We start from the raw sequence: 18,960 nt of genomic DNA on the forward strand, positions 1-18,960 counted from the left end.
GATGAGCAAGAAATAGCAAGTATTCCAGAGGCCTTTGTAAAAGAAAGTAGAACATGAACCCAACAATGATCTAGGGTATGAGGTGAAATATTTAGAGGCTCAGTGATCTGGAACATTCTTACACATACTCATTTGTTTTAAATGCTAAATTATTGCATTTTTGCCTTTGTAACCACGGATAAGGAAATACAATGCCAAATTGGCCTGTTTAGGTACTAGGGATAGCACATTCCACACTTGGGAATACTCCTGAGAGACAGAGGGTTCTAGAACCTGCTCTGAGTGGCTACAGTGCATATAAGGCTGCAGCATGATCAGCCATGTTGGACATACAACCTGGTAGAACCCATTGTTGGTTCAGAGATAGCTTTGGTAGGAAGTGATGCTGCTGGACCCTAAAGCAAAATAATGGGAGAACTGCACTGAAGACCCACAGACTACTGGAGCAAGGATATACCAGCATCAGAGAATTATACACTGCTCTTATAAAAGCCTGAGTAGAGACATTTGTCAGAGCTGACTATGAGCTGAGATCAGAGTGGTTAGATCATCTAGAAACAATAGTTACTGAGGCAACATGGTGAAAGATGCGCTCATCTATGTGACAACACAGTAGGTTTCTTTAATATATGTTGGTCATCTTGCTCCATCAAGATATCCATTCATAATGAGCTTTAAATATTCTGCATTTAGCCTAAAATTTATAAAATTTGTATTACAGTGGCATCCTTAGATTATTGTAATAGGAGTCAAGTTTGAGGCATTTATTTGTCAAGAACTCTTAACCAGTGGCTAGAGAAATGCTCATTGCATGTGGTGATATTTTGTTTGTATTCTAACAAATAAAGCTTGCCTGGAGATCAGAGTGTTAACCATAGAGGCCAGGCAGTGGTAGCACATATCTCTAATCCCAGGGCTTGGGAGGAAGAAGATCAGGAGTTCAAGGTTACCCTGGGCTACACTAAATTGATCCAGTCTAAAAAAGAAACATAGCCAGGCGGTGGAGGCTCACAAGTTTAATCCCAGCATTTGGGATCTCATGCCTTTAATCTCAGCACAGGAGGTGGAGACAGGAAGTGATATGGCTGAGCAGAGAGAGGAATATAAGGCAGGAGGAGACAGAATCCGAGGATTCCTAGAGGTAAGCAGTCTCTCTAGTGGCTGGCTCCTTTGCTTCCCTGATCTTTCACCTTTCACCCTGATATCTGACTCCAAGTTATTATTATTAAGACCTATTAGAATTTGTGCTACACAAAAATGATGGAAATAAAAGTTAAAAAAATAACTCCTAGTCTAAGAAGATATAAAGTATAAACATGACGAGAGAATACACAGTTAAACTTGAAGCAAATGAAGCAGGCAATGAGTTGTAGAGGAAGTGGTAAGGAGGCACACAGGATGGGCACATTTCTTCCTGTCCTAACAGGATATGCTCCTAATATACATGCTTATTTATAGTGATCTAAGGAACTACTTGCAGAACTGTTAAACAAGGTGCAGTTTTAATATTGTACATTTTGTATGAGGAGCAGGTTACCCTAAATTTCTGCTAAAAATTTATTAGATTATCACAGATCTACTTTCTATCCAAACATAAAGTCATATCTAGTGAAATACTATGTTCTCTCTGTGCTGATTTTTTAACTTGAAGAGCTAATCATTTCTTGTGAGTGCAGTGCTATATGATATCGAACCATGTCTATTTGTCATACATGTTCAGGATATCAGGAAACAGGACCCTAGTGAAAGCTAAAGTTCTCTAAATGCATTTGAAACCTAATAATTCCTAAAAGTATCGATGAGTCACTCAGAATGACAAATTCACTCTTCTACCTTGATGGATGCTGAGCTGTGGTTCATTGTGCCAGGATAATCCCTAGAATTCCTGAGTTGATTTTCTGGAATTTATCTTAGAAAGTTTGTGAGCATGATCAAGTTTACAGATGCTGTTAGTCTAGCATGTATCCAGCAATAAACCTGTAATTCCAGCTTTTCCCATTACCTATGCCATAAATTCAGCATATCATAACTTGCAGCTATTTATCAATGGCTAGTGTGCTGTCATGGAACACTGAGATTATTGGCAAGGTTATTTGATGGTATCAAATTTTTTCTTTCCACAGGGCCAGAGATAATAGATAATTTTCTGCTGTGGGATGTCTTTCTGTATGCTGTGAATATGTGTTTCTCTCATTGGTTGATAAATAAAGCTGTTTGGCCAACAGTGAGGCAAAATAAGGTTAGGTGGTACATTCAGACTGAAGATGGAGGTGAAGAAGGGTGAAGTTAGGAGAGACACCAGTCCACCACCCAAGGAGCAACAAGATGCCAGCAGACTGGCAATGCCACAGCCACATGACAACATATAGACTAATAGAAATGGGTTAATTTAAGATGAAAGAGCTAGCTAGCAAGAAGCCTGAGCCATAGGCCATGCAGATTGTAATTAATATAAGCCTCTGTGTGTTTTAGAAACATTGAATTATTTGTGTAACAATCACAATAGAGATTTTTCTTAAAACACCCAAGTCATAGGCCCCCCAAACCATTGCTTTAGTTTGCTTACCCTCCAGAACTTCACAGTAAGATCTTGTTGCCGAAGACACCATATACTTAAGTCCATAAAACAGAAAAAAAATGAGTTGGTATTGACCTGGAAGCTTCACATATAACTAATTAGCTTTCATGGTGCTGAAAGGTGCTCTGCACCCTACAAAAGGAGAAAAGTAATCACAAATCTTACACAGCTGGGAACCCTGTGAGCTACAATAACAATTGTCCTGTAAGATGTGCCCACTGGTGCAACAGTGGCACAAACGTTATGGGAGTAACTAACTATATTCTGACTGGGTTTAAGTCCTGCTCCACATCTCACACCATGAAAGGGTCAAGAGCCTGTGACTAGATAGGTCATAGACTCTAGGGAAGAACTTACTACTATTATTTTGCTAAACAGACACAGTATTAAAACCCCTCCTGGTGACTCATAGATTAATGCATCTTTCAAGCCTCATCAGAGAAACTTCTTCCTGCAGTAGACAGTATATAACATAGATACTCACAACTATTGAACCTACAGAAAATAAGAGACTATGGAGTGCTCAGCCCTAAATAGGACCTCTATAGCAAACCCTTTATTTCAAGGCTCAGGGATTATTGGAAGACGGGGTAGAAAGAATGTAAGAGCCAGAGATGATGGATTACAACAAAGAAACCATGTTTTACAGATACAACAAGGCAGACACACATATGAACGCACAACGATTATGACAGAATACATAAATCTTGTGCAAACCCAAGCCAGACAAAAATCCCAGTATGAAGGTGCAGAGGTAAATAGATATGTTTCACTATTAATTATAGAGATATTGGCATTTGATAGCTGCTAGGATAAGGAGAATCAGTTTTCTTTAAGGGTGTGACCTCACTGGGTAGACTGACCATGTCAAGCCCTATATTCAAGAGTATTTGGGAAGCACCAATGGAATCTGATGGGGTAAAACAAAACAAAATGAAATAGAACAGAACACAAAGTTGGACAGATCAGTAGGAGTTGGGGGTGAATGAGATCAAACTACATTGTACGAAATTCTGAAAGAATTAATAAAATATTATTTTTAAATATTTACATCATTAAAAATCATGTTACAGATTCCTGTGTGTCTGGGAGGCAAGTACTCCCTTACTATTAAGATGATCTGCCGGGCGGTGGTGGCGCACGCCTTTAATCCCAGCACTCGGGAGGCAGAGGCAGGCGGATCTCTGTGAGTTCGAGGCCAGCCTGGGCTACCAAGTGAGTTCCAGGAAAAGGCGCAAAGCTACACAGAGAAACCCTGTCTCGAAAAAACCAAAAAAAAAAAAAAAGATGATCCTACTTCACAAAGAAAAAGTCAACATATTCTAAACAGCTCACCAGTTGTTGACTTCTGCTTTGTGAAGAAGAAGTACCTCCAGAAACACTCAAACCCAATGGAGTTACTATAGAAAGAAGCATTATAATCAGCAGTGGTCAGAGTAAAGTCAGATCTCCTGCTCTCTAGAGTGGACACCAAGACCACAAATGTGGAGAAGGAATGAGAATGCAAAGGAGCAAGGACGTAAATGTGAGGTGGAAGGAAAAGAAGGGACGACTTGGCCAGTGGGCACACACATGTATGTGACACAGTAAGTCAACGGCTCACAGAAACAATGTCACAGCAACCCAGGGAGGGAAAATAAACCAGAAAAATTGCACCCCTAAAGGCAGAACTTCTTCCACTAATGAAATTTAGAAACTTAGACAAAGTACTTTTTCAAGACCATGTGGCTACTTCACACCTGCAACAAAAATACCAATTTATTTGTTGACATTTATCTGAATGTAAAGATTTGGTCCACAAATTTGTCTTTTGTTTTTGTCATTATTCCTGTATTAAAAAAACCTTGGAACCTAGAGACATGCACAAGGTCTTTTTAAAGGGAAGTTTCTCAATTGTAATGCTCCCATTTATGTTCATCTTCACCAATGCATATTTTAAGTCATTTGGCAGAATTCTCCATCACACCCGAGTGGAATTTCAAAGGAGGAATGTGTGTTGAAACAGGTGAGTGCTCCGTCAGTAGAGGTCACATCCTCTGATACACTGTTATAACTATGAAGATAGAATTTTGAGTCTGTGAACACATGCATACGCACCAAGCTGTGAAATACTTTAGCAGCCAAGTATCCTACTAAACTAGAAACAACTTGCTTCTAGAGGTTGTCTCTAAACCCAGTTTTATAAATTGTTCCTATAGTTGTTGTACTCTTGAGGCTTGGCAGGGGAATTGCCTCAAGTTTGAGACTAGTAGTCTGGACTATATAGGGAATTTCAGGCCATTCTGGGCTACAGAGTAAGACTATCTAGAAAAACCAAAATAAGTAAGTACATAACAAATGAGCTAAAAGAAATAATAAATACTGTCTCTGATTTAGAAGGACTCCAACAAAAATGATGTCAACACATGTTGTGTGTACATGTTGTTTGCTGTTATTGTAGCACCTTTGGGTGTCTAGATCTGCCTTCACACCCCACACATGAGCTACCTCCTTCCTTTTCTGGGGACCCAATACAGGTTATGTTGATTTTTCATCTGCTTTCTTGCCCTTAATTCTCAGGGTGTACCTTGCTATTTCTATTCCTCAGTGGCAGTAGTAGGAACCATTTTGCCACTAACTATTCTTGCTTAATATTCCACAATATGACCTTTTTCCAGTTTATTTTTATTCAGATCATTATACAACCATTTTTCTCTGCTATGGTTTCAAGTCTACTCCAAGATTCATATAAAAAGTGAACTATCCTTGCAAAGTATGGAAAACTGGGGCCTTTAAGGGGTAATTGGGACCTAGGGACTCTGTCACCACAGGTATAGTAAGGACAACATCCCGGGAATATGAGAGTTATAAAGATAATTTTGTACTCCTTTCATCCTTCTTGGCATGTGATACCTTCTGCCCAAGGATGATGGAGTACAGTGCTCTTACTGTACCTTTGTAACCCCTAGATTTTGATTTTCCTTATGCACCAAATAAATGCATTTATAATTTGCTCAAGTTTGCAGTATTCTGTTAGAGAAGCAAAGCATGGGACTAAGAGACCCAAAAGAATATTGCAGCTAGTGCCCCACAAAGTTCTGCACTGATGCTTATTTGTCTAGTGTGGGTAGCAGCACCCACTTCATGGTGCTCAGAATCCAGTGAGCAGGTTGTACAGAGGCATGTTCTAAGTTCCTGAGACACAGGTTGCACTATAAGCCTGGGGGCTGGGGGAACTCCTAAGTCTCATTTTATCCTCTGACTTACACACTCACTGGGTAGACTTCTGAAAGCTAGTCTGTAAATCACTGTTTATAAGGATTCTTGAATGGCAAAATAGTGATAATGAGATTACAGTGTTTTCATCCTTAGTCTACTCATCTACCCAGAAGCTGCTCTGCATCTGAAGTTCAAGGAAGTAGGGAGAGCTGAAAATGTAGATTTATTTTCATGCTGATGTACTTAAAGCCCAAATGAGATCATCAGAGAATCACAGTTACAGAGAAACAAAGATTTACCTTGAGGAGCCCAGTGTCATGAGATTAGAAAATCAAAGAAAAGCTAGCCATAAGTGGTAGAAGAAAATCAAGGTACCTGCCATGCTGGGAGAACATGTGTTTTTGAGAGGGGCCATAGAAAAGTGGCCTTCTAGCTCACTCTTTAAGCTCAGTGACCCACCTGCATGAGGACCCCTGGCTATGTTGTGGTATCCTCATGCAAGAAGGGCTCAGGGCCCTTGGTGAGGGTGGGGGGAGCTCTGTAGCTACTATCATAGACACTAGGAAGAATCTGCAAGGCTCAGCTAGTTATTCTTACAGATCAACCTGGAAGAACAGTTGGATGAACAGTTGGCTCTGTGGTTTCCCACATCAGGAAGGTTCAGAGGCTCAGGCTGCACTTGATTGTGCATGATTGCTGGAGGTGCCTTTCGAATCCCACCTTTAAGAAGCATCCCTCAGTGAGTCTTTGGCAGGTAAGAGTTTGTTTTCTCTTCAGATTCACTGTGAGGACAGTAACAGAAGCTAATGCTCAAGTGGGGTTCTGTCCCTATGCTCCACAGCAACTGCCTGCCTGAGCCTTTGACTTCCACGTGCTCACAGGTTTGGGCGGAATATTGGCTTGTGCATGAGCCACCTGTCTTCAGACTCCTTTGCTCAGAACTGGTGGTTCTTATTTCTGTCCATTTAGTCTTCTCTTCTTGACTGGAAATGACCAAATCAGACCACAGTAGGTATTGACAAAAATGAGAGCACCTCACTTTTATATTTGACACTTCAATACATCACTATATAGATGGAATTTGTTATTGATAGTATAAAAATAAATTAGAGACAGATATACACTTCCTGGCTTGTAATTGAAAGGCTGGTGAAACCTTGCTGTCTAAGCAGTCATGAATTTAAAGGGGGCATGACATGACTAGGTTAAGATGGTAACTGTCCTTATCACATTTAATAAATTTTTCTTTAAAAATAAGTGAAAGTACAGGACAGTGGAAAGACTCTAAGAATTTGGAAGAAGTGTGGCAGGTACTTTTTTAAATTTAATTTTTTTTGAGAATCTCATATATGAGATAACTATAGTTACATCAATTCTACCTCCTTTTCCTCTCTCTAAATCCTTCCATGCCCCCACACCCTCTCAAATTCATGACCTCTTTTTAAATTATTTTATACATATATGTGTATATTTGTGTGAGAAAGAGAGAAAGGTACAGCAAGCTGAGTTCATTTAGTGTCAGACACACACACAGAGAGAGAGAGAGAGAGAGAGAGAGAGAGAGAGAGAGAGAGAGAGAGAGAGAGAGAGAGAGAGAGAGATGAGCATTTGGAACTGGATAGCCTATTAGGGAGTTTATCCTCAGAGAAGAATGATTCTCCCTCTCAGCAACTATCAACTGAATGTAGCTCTTCATCTATGAGCTGGGTCTTGTGTGGTTTCTCCCATTCATGTTGATACTTTGAAGACAGTTGTAAAAAGTAAAAGGCTGAATAGAATTTTTTTCAATAAACCTCTAACATGATTTATTTTAAAGACAAATAGAGATTAATGATGTAAGAGTATTTTATTTGTAAAATAACATGAGGAAACGAAGAATGAAGAAATTCCCAGTACTTAAAGAAGTAGTTGTTATATAAAAGACAGAATTATACAAAGTCGATAAGACTTTCATTCAGCTTGTTCCCTCTCTTTTGTCTTTCCAATCCACCTGCACATTTGAAGGCCTAGAACCTGCTTCCTTTTGAGTGAGTAGACAAATGGAAAAATACATAACAAAAGGGCTACGAGTCAAAGTAAGTGGTGCTTTAAAAGAGAGAAGTAGAAAAGCTTTGGAATAGAGGAAGAAAATATTAGTCTGTCTAGGATGTCATGGGACACGACAAAGATGAGATTCTGTGAGTCCTAGGCTGTAAGAATAAGCACAAATCCCATGCAGTAAAAGACAAAGGGAAGAATTCTGTTAGCCATAACCTGTAACAAAAGTGAGAAGCAAAGAGTATTCTGTTTTTATTTCACAGACATACTTGCACTCAGTGTTTATTGAAGCACTGCTCACCATTAAAATTACAATCTCAAAAAGTACAAATATCATTACCACCATTTTCACCCATTTCCCTGCAAAGAGTGTTTATAATAATAAAAGAGGAAACAACTTGGGGAGTAGACTTTTCTTAGCAGGAAGTATGGGAGTGTGATGGAAATAAAAAATTTGGGAAATCCTTAAAATAAAAATCTGAAAGTCTACATTTTATATCTGCTGTGAAATGGCTTGAAGATGTGCTCACATCTTCTGCTCACATCCCTTCTGGAGATGCTGTGACCTGACCCCACAGGTTTACCATGCTGTCCGTTTTGACTCCACTGTACCAACACTGCATGGATGCAGAAGAAGGACTAAGAGGATAAATATCGAAACACATTCTTCCTTTGGTTAGGAGCAGGAAATTTAACCATGATCTGAAAAATATCCTAGTAAACTGCAAATGAATCCTCGAGGTCCAACTGAATACAGTCTGTGGCAGTGGAATTCTGCAACAGTCCTGGTCTCTAGAGATATTAGTGAGGTCTAGATTAAGGGAAATGGTAGTAAGAAGAGAGCAGAGATAATGCAGTGGTTGTGACTGAGGAAGACAGCACAACTTTCTCTATACCATCTGTACCATGAATGTGTTGGAGGAAAACTGGAAATGCTAATAAGGGTGATGATTAAAGGTAGGACTGTGGTTATAAATTGCTTTTTTAATGGTGATGATAGTAGCTGACATACAGAATAAGATGAGAATGTCAGTATCAATTTTATTAGTGCCATGAACAATATATACTATATTGAAATTAGCTTCTTTTGTATTAGTATTTTTTGTAAGTAGTCACTCTGAAAGCAGTAACATGCCAGTTCATTTTAAAGAGAACTATACACAGTTACCAGCATTCTCTACTACCATAACTTCTAGGCTAGAGAAGGCATTCCACATTTCTCAGTGACACTTAGAATTCAGTCACATGGCTATGATGCTCAATTGCAAAAGACCTGTGGATTCAGTTAGAAGTGAGTGTGGGGAACTGGACACAAAAAACTAAGTCAGACACTGTAACACTCCTCCTTCAAGCATTGCCCTGAGAATACAAACAGGTTTCTGGGTTCAGAAAGTCAAGTCAATAGGAGTGGGGGCTTACTGGGTCTGCAAGAGCAATTGTGCTCCTCAAAGCAAGTATCTTCAGTCTGTGTCCCCCCCCCCCCGATAGTCCTTTCTTTTCTCTTTGTACTTTACTTTTAAAGTTTATACTTTGACAATAATTCTGTGACTGAAACCCCAATGAATTTCTGCATCACTCAGTAAGATAGCATTTCCAAAACACTGTCCAAGGTACAATACCTAAAACAGAAATAGAAGGACCTGCTTTAAAATTGTCACATTATTTTCTACTGTGTAGGTTAAAACTTGGAAGTAGCTAGGTGATGGAATTATCTAATTATTTAAAACAAAAACTGGATAATTTAGAATCCAGGCAATTCATTCATCATGCTCATGGACCATCAGTGCAAAATCCAGCCTCACATGGTATACAGTCATACGGAAAAGAGGTGGCCAGTGAAGAAAAGCAGATAATTACTGACATTATACAAAAAGGTTTTTTAAAATTAGAATATTAGATCAAATATTTTCAGCCCCATTATCAGCACAGCCACTGCCCTTCTCTGCTTCCCCAAGCATTAAAAGGAGCCAAAGTGAAGTTACTCTTTGGCTTAGTCCTCATTTTAAATCAAGGAAGCTGGAGAAAGACAATTCATTCTAGATCAATCAGTATTTGAAAGAGTCATGAAGGTGATATCTTACCTGAGCTCTTGGATCAGAGAATCCATTGGTACTGTTCACAAAAAAAGTGAAAGAAAGAAAGAAGGAAGAAAAGAAAGAAAGGAAAGAAGGAAGGAAGGAGGGAGGTATGGAGAGAAGGAAGGAAGACAGGAAAAGAAAAGAAAGAGTTTCAATTGAGTATATTTTTTAAACTGTAGGATTGAAACTTTCCCCCTACCTAGAGATAACTAACTAGTGACTAACTAGGACAGACAGCACCTGGCTTCTCACTGAATGGAATGAGTTTCCTTTCACTCTGGTTGTTTTGGAACTAAGAGGGCAGACAACACAGCCCTCGAACAGACTCAATCTAGGTTTGGTACACTGGGTGGCCTTGGCTTCTTGTTGATTAGACTTTTCAATGACCTGAAGTTAGAATTTAGATTTTGAAAAAAATCAGAAACAAGAATAACTTGACTTTATTTTTAATGAGAAACTATTCAAAAGAATTCCAAGATTACTGCTTTTATTTATTTATTTTTGTGGTTCTGGGAATAGATACAGTGGGTCGTGGATTCTATGCAAGCATCTACCTATGTGCTACACAGTCCTGTGTATTCTTATTTAATGACAGTAAGCAAGTTTTCAGAGAGAACTACAAGCTTCACTAGTCAGTACCTTAAGTTGATCCCAAACAGTTCCTACATACAGGAGACAGGAACAAGCTTTAGCATTGTTAGTATCAACAGCCTTTCAAAATAAGGGACTTATTCAAAGAGCTTTGACTTTCTGCCTGAAATGCTAGGAAATAAAGGAATTCATGTTGGTAAATACCTGCCTACACGAGGATAAGCAGCATATGGAGGGAGAAAACAGGTGGTTTTCAAAATTAGTCATGCTTCACAAGAAACAGTAGTTCACTTCTAAGAGAACATGCTGGCCCTATTTAAGGCTGTGTGGCACTTGCCAAAAAATAAAATCAAATAAAATAAAAATAAAGACCAAAAATAGTTGCAAATTGAAAGACCCACATCTTGAAAGTGTGGTTTAGTGGTATGCTTTGAAACATGAAAATAACAGATACAAAGTTTAATCTCTAGAATCATGCTATTTAGAGCAAGCTTGAGTTTATTCTAATTAATGAAATAGACCATTTTTCTTAAGCATATATCCCATTGAGAAGTTTGCTGCACAAAAATTGAAAGCCCTAGAAACTTATTATGTTAAATTTAAAGATACAAGATAGGATTACGTCAAAAGTCATTTAAACTAAAACTAAATAATAATACAGGGTAAAAGTTCTATTTCAGTGATAAAAGTCCATACTACACACTGAATTACTTGGCATTTGGGATGCACTGGTCAATGACAACAACTGCACACATTTTAACTAAAAATTTTATCCTTGACTGAATGAAAAATGTTGATACTCTGGATTTCAGTTAAATAGGAATTTAACTATGTTGACTACATATGTAAACACATAGCTAACAAATACATTGCATTTGATTAGTCCCTTTCAACTGTAAATCCCAAACCTTCCCAGGAAGGTAGGGTTGCAGTGGCTCAGCTCTCCCCCAACCGTGTGAACACTAGAAGGGAGTTGAAGGACAGCTCACCAGAAGGTTTTCAGATCATGGTGAAACTAGTTTTCCACTTAGAATTCAGGGTCACAAAAATATAGCTAATTATAATAAAAGTTATTTTCCTTGAGGGGTGTAATTGCCAGTCAATCCTGTTTTCCAGCTGTTTAGATCATCAAGGGCCTGTTTATATTTCAATATTACATTACCATCTGTTGGTTACAAAAAAAGAGGGGTAGCCAACAAGTTGAATCTTCCAAACATTACTTTCTGGAGCTGCCTGGAACTCCCAGCAAGAACAGTCAAAAAACAAATGTTATCATTTCACTTGAACTAAGTAGAGATTGAGACTACTAAGCCAGACAGCATAAAAATAAAAATCATTTTGGAAATTAATTATCCAGTTTTTTTTCCAGTCACTAGAGATCATCATTCTTGCTACCCAAAGGTTTCTGTGAAGCATTCCTCACTTACTCTTACTACACACAAGGTACAAGCATAGGCACCACCATTTTTCATGGTGTTGTAGGCACAGTGTCAGGGAGTCTGCTCACTAACTCACCTTCAGTTCCTTTTGAGAGAATATGCAATGTTTTATCTTCAACCTCTGTATCCATCTGTAATATGAACACATAATACTGAGATCATTACTTTGATATTGACCAGACTGTGAAAACACATAATTAGAAATTCTGAAGGTCATTGTGAAGAGCAGAGTATAGCCTTCCATGTTCCTGGATTTCCTTCTGGTTCTATGGGATCTGGCTGACTTTCCTCAAGTACCACTGATTTTAGAGACACATCTACAGATGTTGGAAACCAGAGATAATAACAGAAGAGGGCAGATGGCCTTGGCCACAAGTGTTTGCTAATGATTTGCATGCTTATAGAATTCCCACGACTGAAAAAGGGTTGTCTCATCAGCCATGCTTGTGAAGTGAGAACTCCAAACATAAAGATAAAAGTTTCAGACTGATATACTGATTTCAAATATTTTCAGTCTTCTAGATACTTTCTGATTATAGTTTTTCTAAGTTAGGAAAAACAATTGCCTATTTTAAAATGTAACCTAAGGCAAATTCTTGTAGTGCCCTTCCAAAATACCATTGGGAATTATAACTATCAACAGTGAACTACATTTAGTCTCCGAATTCTGGAAAAACTACAGCCATGAGATCACTCAAATGTAGAAGAAATGTAAAATCCAAGTGAGGTGCATGGAAGTATCAAATTCCCATCATTACTGAATATTTCAAATGCAATCAAATAAATAATCAAAGGGACACAAAGGCTTTCAAACCTTGTGTTTTGATATACTCTGACCCCATGACATCTATTCATTTAGCTAGAATTCACTAATAACCTCTTAGTTTAATTCACTTCTGCAAATTTTTAGAATTCTTAAATATAAATAAGGTATTTTGCTTGTGGAAAAGAAGAGACAGGCAGCAGGAATGCTCTGTGGCTCCCATCCTTAATTCCTGACGTGAGCAGTGGCAATGTGACTGCCATGGTAATGGAAGCTAGACTCCACTCTCAGAGGCTAGGTTGTGATTGAAGGCACTGACCTGCCATGGACTTATAATAGGGGAGCAGGTGTGGCAATGATGGACTTTAATTTCCTTTAATAAACCTTTTATGTGCCACACTTTTACTGCCATTCGACGCTCTCCAAGGTCCTGCACATAATAGGTTCATTACTTTTGATTACTATAGTCTATTGAGACAAACAACTCCAGAACACACTATATATTATGTTCAGTTAAACCAATATAGACTATTTATCCATTGTGCATTTTTTCACCTGCAATACTACAGATGAAATTAACAACAGCTCTCGTAGGCTAAAACTATTAAACCCACCAGAACTCTTTTGTCATTGCTTCATAATAATAAACCAATCATTGAACTGCTTTTTAAATTAGCAAACAAAAAGTGTTCACGGCTTTGGCTGAACAGCAGCCGCTTTAGTCTAAATAAAATGGTTCGTTGTTATAAATATTTTAAAAGTACACAATAAGAGAAAACAACAATAAAACAGAGGTGATTTTTTTTCCTGTTGATTTTCTTTCTTTTGAAACCATATGAGTTTATGACAGATGCCTAGGATTAAAAGGGCTTGTTTTACTCAGGACGGCACGTACTGCATTGTGAAATCCGCCTCCTCCCTGGAGGATCTCTGCTGCATATAAAGTGGCTCAGCTCATGCAAACGTAGCTCTGTGTGCTACACAAATAACTAGATTAAGAGAGATCAGTAGCATGTGAGGGTTAAAATGATGAAACACATCACATATTTCTGAGGACACTATTCCCATGGGTAAGCATTCACATAATGCAAGTCTATTATTTGGCAACACAGGTGCTATTAACCTTCCCTGACCACTCTAAAAAATGCCCCCAACACAAGGAATGGTTGAACTCCATGAATTCCTTTACCAAAACTGGAACATAGACTGCCAAGAGTTCCAGAAGGCATACACAAAAGTTGCAGAAACAAACTAAAATTCAGTCTTCTTTATAGGAGCTTTGAGGAACCAGCTATGGGTCTGGGTCTTGTAGTCACTTTACATACCCACCTCCTTACCACTGCCACTGGGGAGAATACGTAAACACTCCTTGACCAGTCTTAAAATCTTATCTCATAACTGTATTTTGTTGCGCTTTCTTTCTTTCTTTCTTTTTTTTTTTTTTTGGTGTAACATATACCTCCTATCTAAGTGTTAGTAAGCTTTGAAGTTGAACTTGTGGGCCCATCATAGGCATGCAATAGAACAAGGCTATAATTTATAGGCTGTCTGCCTCATTGTACTTCTCTCTTTCACCCTCAAGAGCAGTGGTAAGTTCAGTGTCTGCCGTGTGGGGAGTATTAATATCAGAAACTTAAAATATATAAGCATTTCTTTTTGTGGGGAGTTTCAACATTTGTGAGATGTCTTTCTCTCTTCTTCCATTCTAATTCCAAACCAGATCTTATTAGACCATGGCACAACTCAGTAGCAGAAAGCAGTATGAACACACACACACACACACACACACACACACACACACACACACACACACACACCACATAGTAGGTCTTTGCTCTCTAGAACTTTATACCTGAGATCAGGACCTTCTAAATGTTCTTCATTTGGATAACTACCAGGGGCCTTAATAAACTGCAAAGGAACATGGGGAGTTTTTCTAGAGTCAAACCTCGTACTAAAGTGGGTGCCTTGCTCCAGTCACACCGTTCAAGGTGCAGAGACCACTGTGCTGTGTATGTCTGAAAACTTGGGGTAGGAGAGGTTGCCATCCTGTCAAATTCCTCCTGAATTATAAAGGAGGCACCCAATTGTTACATGAGTCAGGAAAAATGACCTAAGTAACATGTAATGCAATCTTGAAAATTACAGTTCTTAGAAACTGTTTTTCCCCTTGCTGGAAAGTGATGTTTGGTTATCTTTCTGTTTAGGCATCAAAATGTTATTGAAATGATTTTAGTTAACATTGTAAAAGTTATTGTTTTTTTTCAAAACAGAAATTTAATGTAAAAACATGTCCTGTGGGTTTTATATAGCTTTGTATAGTCCACTTCATTGTTTACGCAGAAAAAAATAGAAGATATTTCTGAGATACTTACAAGGAATTCTAATGTACCATTGCTATTTTTCTTGATTTGAAACTGTATTAAGATGAATTTGGTAGACATGGTGGCACAAACCTTTAATCCCAGCACATGGGAGGCAGAGTCAGGTGGATCTGGTGAGTTTGAGGCCAGCTAGCCTGGTTTACATAGCAAGTTCCAGGTCAGCATGGATACACAGTGAGACCCTGTTTCAACAAACTGGGAAGAGTTCAGTGTAATGTGTAGTTTACATGTACCATGTACAATATTACAGCAGGAAAAAAAAAGATAGTTCTTGTTCAGAATCTAGCTTACAATAAAGCAACATGGGAAAATTTTTGCAAAAGGCTTCCTGGTACATTGTTCTGGGTAGTCAAGCAGATGTAAAAACAAACTGCAAGTAGAAAAAACATTTATAAAATGAAGAAAGTCAATAAACATTTCATAAAGGATATGTAAGAATCAGGAGTAGAAATAACTGATACACAATGAAGAGGAAAAGTAACCACAGAATGAAATCTACTTAGTTGACTGTTGAAAGATGCAATTTAGCAACTTTACTTATTTACAGACCTATACAGAGATGTAGGAATGATTTTCTAGCTATTCTACTTGACCACCTTTTATGACTGGAGTTTATTATATCCAGGGCAAAAAAACAGATTGCTACCTCAACACTCCAATGCAGAGATCTGAAACCTACTTGGGGGTTGAAAGGAAGTCCCAGAGAGTCTTCTGAGAAGGCAGGATTTAAGGAACACCATACAAAACCTACAAACTCAATCTCACTTGCATTTTGTTTTTTCTTCAACAAAGACCTATACAGTAACCATAGGACAGATTCGAGTCTAGTTCTTAGGGGAAGGGCAGGTTCACAACACATGGGAAAGTTGTGGTAATAACTCGGTTTTGAGGTAATTTTTGAAAACTTGTACACGGTTAACATTGTATTGATATCTACCTCAAATAGGGACTTTCAATTTGAGAAATTCTTCTAATATATCCAATGTTCAATCATTTCCCTTCTTCTAGAGTTTTTGTTTTTATTTCTGTGCTTTGTTTGTGGAGGGAGAAGTTATTGCATATGGATGAGTGTACCTGGGTGTGTGGGTGTGCACGCACGTAAGTCCATGTGAAGGCCTGAACCTTGGGTGTCATTCCTCAGTAGCTATTCATCTTATTTTTTGGGACAGTGATCTGAGGCTCCCAGATCCAGGCCGACTGGCAGTCTAATGAGTTCCAGAAACTTTCATCTGTCCAGTACTGGATTTACAAGGGCACACCACTATGCCTGGCTTTTTATATGGATATTGGGAATTGAACTCAGGTCCTCATACTTGTGCAAAAAAAAATTATCAATCAAGCTGTGTTTTAATTTCTTTTAGCTTTTTAACCAGGGCTCACTGTGCTTCTTCCCTGGCATGTTTGAAATGGCAATATTTTATTATATTACATTATGTAATATATTGCATTATTCTTATGAGATGTCCTCTCTGATTTATTTATTTATAGTAATAGTAGGGATTGAACTCAGGGCCTTGAATTTGCTAGGCAAGTGCCTTTCTTGTGACCTATATCCCCAGCCCATAAAATATCCTTTCAACCCTGAGAAACCCATGGAAAAATGGAGATGCTATTCAGTAGCTGTGCAGAAAAGTCCCGGCTTCCTCACCTTGAGATCCTGTGAATCCCTAAAGGATAGTTCCTTATCAGAAGTGAAATTTAGGAAAATAATAAAGAGAAATCTAAAAAACTGGAACAGACCTGAAAGTCAAGAAAAATGAAATGACTAGATGATGCCAGTCTATCAGAATGAAATTTGACTAGCTTGAGGACAAAGAGCCCAATATTAAGTGTCCTTTCCTTTAATGATGATGGCCTGTTCTAAACATAGCTGTGGGTCAGTCCAAAGTGGCAGCCTAGATATCTACTTTATATAAGGAAAGTTATGAAAAAACAAGCTGTAATACTGAGTAGAGGAGAATGTTGACTTGTGGTGAGAAATGCTGGGCTCGAATATTTGTCCGTTTCCTCCATTCTTACTTTCCTATTTGTCTAACTTTTTATACATTTATTGATTACTAAGGAAGAACAGAAGCATGTTCGGTGTCAACCTTTTTAAAAATGTAAACAATATTTTCTTATAGCCTCCCATGGTGACATATTTACAAGTGTTTTTCTAATTCTCACTTATTTAGGGCACGCTATTCTTGATTCTAGTTCTCCAAATGTACATGCCTGTTTCTGTATTGTCTTTGATTCTGTATAAAAGGCTGAGGGATTAAATGGCGTGTCTAGCTCAGATTTATGACTCCCCTTGTCTCCCTTAGCCACTTTTAATCCCCCTACAAACAGAAAACCTGAAGGAGGAAGCAGCTTCAGCCTGTTATCAGATTGAGTATAGTTCTCTGGACCACAGCTCTATCCAAGGATCATACTTGTGCATGTTACTCACAGGTGAAATAATTTCCAAAGGGAATTTTCCAGGGTCCCTGAAAAATGCAGCAGCAAGAGAAACTAGCTTAGACTTGAAACAAGCTTGGAAAATGTTACAGTGGAGATGTAATTTACATTGTCTTTCTGGTTTTGAGTTGTGGCCACTGTTGTGGAGTCGATCCAGAAACTTTATACAACTGGCAGTGCTGAACGTAACCCAAAGCCATGTGCTTGTATCCTTTTGCCAATGTCTGCAGCAAATAGTTCTGTTATTCCCATAGGTAATAGATGTATGCCAAAGATTTCTATTAGCTGCTGCACCATGGCCTCAGAGTCACAGCTTTGTGACGTGGGGAGGGCGTCACCAGTTTTGTTTTTGGAGTTTTGTGTATTTTAAAAATATGCGCCGTTTAAACATAACTTAAGGCAAACAACACATAAAAGGTTTTTCACATTTTTCCTTGCTCATATTTTGAGATTCATTGGCTACAAAATATGCAAATTTTAAAAAATAATTCCTTTGGAGGACATACATTATTTCAAATAGACTTTTCCCAAGGACAATCAAATTTTCACTTTTCAGTGTTTGTAGGAACTAGCCCTGGAAGTCATCTGGAATACTTTTAAGAATGTGTTTTTAAAGTATCTTTCAGCTAACTAATTTTAATACAAATGAACTCATATTAGGTTCTTGAATTTATTTTAACCATGAATCTTTCTGTGAGGGCAGACACAAATAACTAGATACACAAAGGTTTGTAGCCCCGAAGGATGTCAGTTGCTCAGTAGTTTAAAATACTGAGTTGACTGTTATACTGGAAACAGTCACAATTCTAAATCCAGAGACAACAATGACAAATCCATATAGGTGACCAATGGTGACAAGAGAGCCTTTATAAAATTTCTTTGATTGAGCTAGGTGGTGGTGGCACACGCCTTTAATCTCAGCACTCGGGAGGCAGAGCCAGGAGAATCTCTGTGAGTTCGAGGCCAGCCTGGTCTACAGAGCGAGATCCAGGACAGGAACCAAAACTACACAGAGAAACCCTGTCTCAAAAAACAAAAAACAAAAACAAAATTTCTTTGATTGCATTTTTTTCTTCCAATATATCCATTTTTAAATAATAAAAATGAGACCACACCACTCTTTCTTCAGATAACTTGTATACCAGTATTTTTGTTCATTTAGTGGAAAATCTTGAAATTCATCCTAGTGAGAGAAAAAGTAAAAGAAAGAAAGCATATCATCAGGCTGGACAAGAAAAATGCTTATTTAAGTGAACTTTAGGTGAACAACAGAGGACATGTTTGGCACCTTTTGCCTATAATTCGGTTGGTCACATTACAAACAATGAAATTGTTATACTGCAAATTGTATTATTATTAATAATTTTCTGATTCTTTTTGTGGCATTAAGGATTGAAGCGAGGACCTTATGCATGGTAGACAAACACTTTACCACTGAGCTATATCCACAGTC

The 18,960-nt window shown here is 38.2% G+C and overlaps 1 protein-coding gene across 18 annotated transcripts in view; it reads right to left on the minus strand.

Annotated features, from left to right (window-relative positions):
- The window catches only part of St18 (ST18 C2H2C-type zinc finger transcription factor), a 319,839-nt gene that overhangs the window by 88,300 nt on the left and 212,579 nt on the right, over positions 1-18,960 (minus strand). For 15 of the 18 annotated variants that reach the window (XM_052718277.1, XM_052718272.1, XM_052718276.1 and 12 more), the window contains 2 exons: positions 11,998-12,052; positions 9,895-9,925 (listed from right to left, as the gene is read on the minus strand). In XM_052718277.1, coding sequence (XP_052574237.1) covers positions 9,895-9,925; positions 11,998-12,052 — 86 coding nt within the window. Of the gene's footprint in view, positions 1-2,566; positions 2,613-9,894; positions 9,926-11,997; positions 12,053-13,579; positions 18,691-18,960 lie in introns of those variants that run through there. The other 3 variants (XM_052718268.1, XM_052718278.1, XM_052718280.1) reach the window with 3 other exon arrangements.

This window comes from Peromyscus californicus, unplaced genomic scaffold (genome assembly GCF_007827085.1).
Source record: "Peromyscus californicus insignis strain IS unplaced genomic scaffold, ASM782708v3 Scaffold_5__1_contigs__length_169319896, whole genome shotgun sequence".
Classification (NCBI taxonomy): domain Eukaryota; kingdom Metazoa; phylum Chordata; class Mammalia; order Rodentia; family Cricetidae; genus Peromyscus; species Peromyscus californicus.